At 38.3% G+C, this 1,687-nt stretch overlaps 1 protein-coding gene across 1 annotated transcript; it reads left to right on the top strand.

Moving 5' to 3' along the window:
- Positions 1-540: 540 nt before the first annotated feature.
- TAS2R42 (taste 2 receptor member 42) lies at positions 541-1,485 on the top strand. The gene has a single exon (XM_025403770.1). The coding sequence runs from the start codon at positions 541-543 to the stop codon at positions 1,483-1,485; it is 945 nt and encodes a 314-aa protein (XP_025259555.1).
- The last annotated feature ends 202 nt before the right edge of the window (positions 1,486-1,687 follow it).

Below are 1,687 nucleotides of genomic sequence, written 5' to 3'. Positions count from 1 at the left end.
AATATATTCCTTGCATAATAACAACATTATTAGATTATATCTACAGCTTCCTCTGAAAAACAATAAAGATATTTGCATCCAAGTGGTGTAGTATTTCAGGTGAGCAGAAATGTACAAATCAGAGAAGGCGGGGGAGATCTAGCCTATATTTGCATGTTAATATACTTGACTTTATCCTTTCAGTCATTACCACAAGTGGAAAGTTTCTGCCCATGCCAGTGATAAATGGACACAGAAACTGTTGGGTTTAGAATTCACTAACTCTTTCAAAGAAATGAAAACACTTTCGTGAAGGTATGTGAGACTGCATTCCTTGGTAGATCTTTTGGGATTAAGATAGAATTATAGTAAAAACAGACAAAGACTTCCTTAAGTATATGAGACTGTATCCAACAGCAGAAGGTTCTGATCAAGACTGGAAGTGCAATAAAAGCAATGAAGATAAGTATCAGAAATGAATGCTCTTCTGCAATAGTTTGATTGTAAATTTCTTAATGACGCAAAGTATTAAAAACTTGGATTTTTTTTTTGTCTCTGGAAATGGCCACCGAATTGGATAAAATCTTTCTGACTCTGGCAATAGTGGAATTCATCATCGGCATGCTGGGGGATGTGTTCATTGGACTGGTAAACTGCTCTGAAGGGATCAAGAACCAAAAGGTCTTCTCAGTTGACTTCATCCTCACCTGCTTGGCTATCTCCACAATTGGTCACCTGTTGGTGATACTGTTTGATTCACATGTAGCGGGACTTGCTCCACATTTATATGCCACAGATAGAGTAGTAAGACCTGTTACTGTGCTTTGGCACATGACTAATCACTTAACCACCTGGCTTGCCACCTGCCTGAGCATTTTCTATTTCTTTAAGATAGCCCACTTCCCCCACTCCCTTTTCCTCTGGCTGAGGTGGAGGATGAACAGAGTGATTGCTATACTCCTTACATTGTCTTTGTTCTTACTGATTTTTGACTGTTTAGTGCTAGAAATGTTTATTGATATCTCACTGAATATAATAGATAAAAGTAATCTGACTTTATACTTAGATGAAAGTAAAACTCCCTATGATAAACTCTCTCTGTTAAAAACTCTTCTTAGCTTGAACAGTTTTATCCCCTTTTCTCTGTGCCTGACCTCATTGCTTTTTTTATTTCTGTCCTTGGTGAGACATACTAGAAATTTGAAGCTTAGTTCCTTGGGCTCTAGAGACTCCAGCACAGAGGCCCACAGGAGGGCCATGAAAATGGTGATGTCTCTCCTTTTCCTCTTCATAGTTCATTTTTTTTCCTTACAAGTGGCAAATTGGACATTTTGTATATTGGGGAACAACAAGTACACACAGTTCGTCATGTTAGCCTTACATGCCTTTCCCTCGTGCCACTCATTTATTCTCATTCTGGGAAACAGCAAGCTGCGACAGACAGCTGTGAGGCTACTGTGGCATCTTAGGAACTATACAAAAAGACCAAACCCTTTACCTTTGTAGACAGTCTTTCCAGAAGCTTTTCTAAGAGAATAACTCAATGAGGAGCATTTGGGGATCACTTCCACTGTGTTTTTTTTTTGTTTTGTTTTGTTTTTCCTTCTGGGTTTCTCTAAGAATTTTGGAACATAAATGAAATCCCACCAGGCTGCTTTTGATGGTAATTCACACATTGCTAGTCGATACCATTTTAAAAGTAATCATT

This window comes from Theropithecus gelada, chromosome 11 (assembly GCF_003255815.1).
Source record: "Theropithecus gelada isolate Dixy chromosome 11, Tgel_1.0, whole genome shotgun sequence".
NCBI classification, from domain to species: domain Eukaryota; kingdom Metazoa; phylum Chordata; class Mammalia; order Primates; family Cercopithecidae; genus Theropithecus; species Theropithecus gelada.
This window is presented reverse-complemented; position numbering and strand designations above follow the sequence as displayed.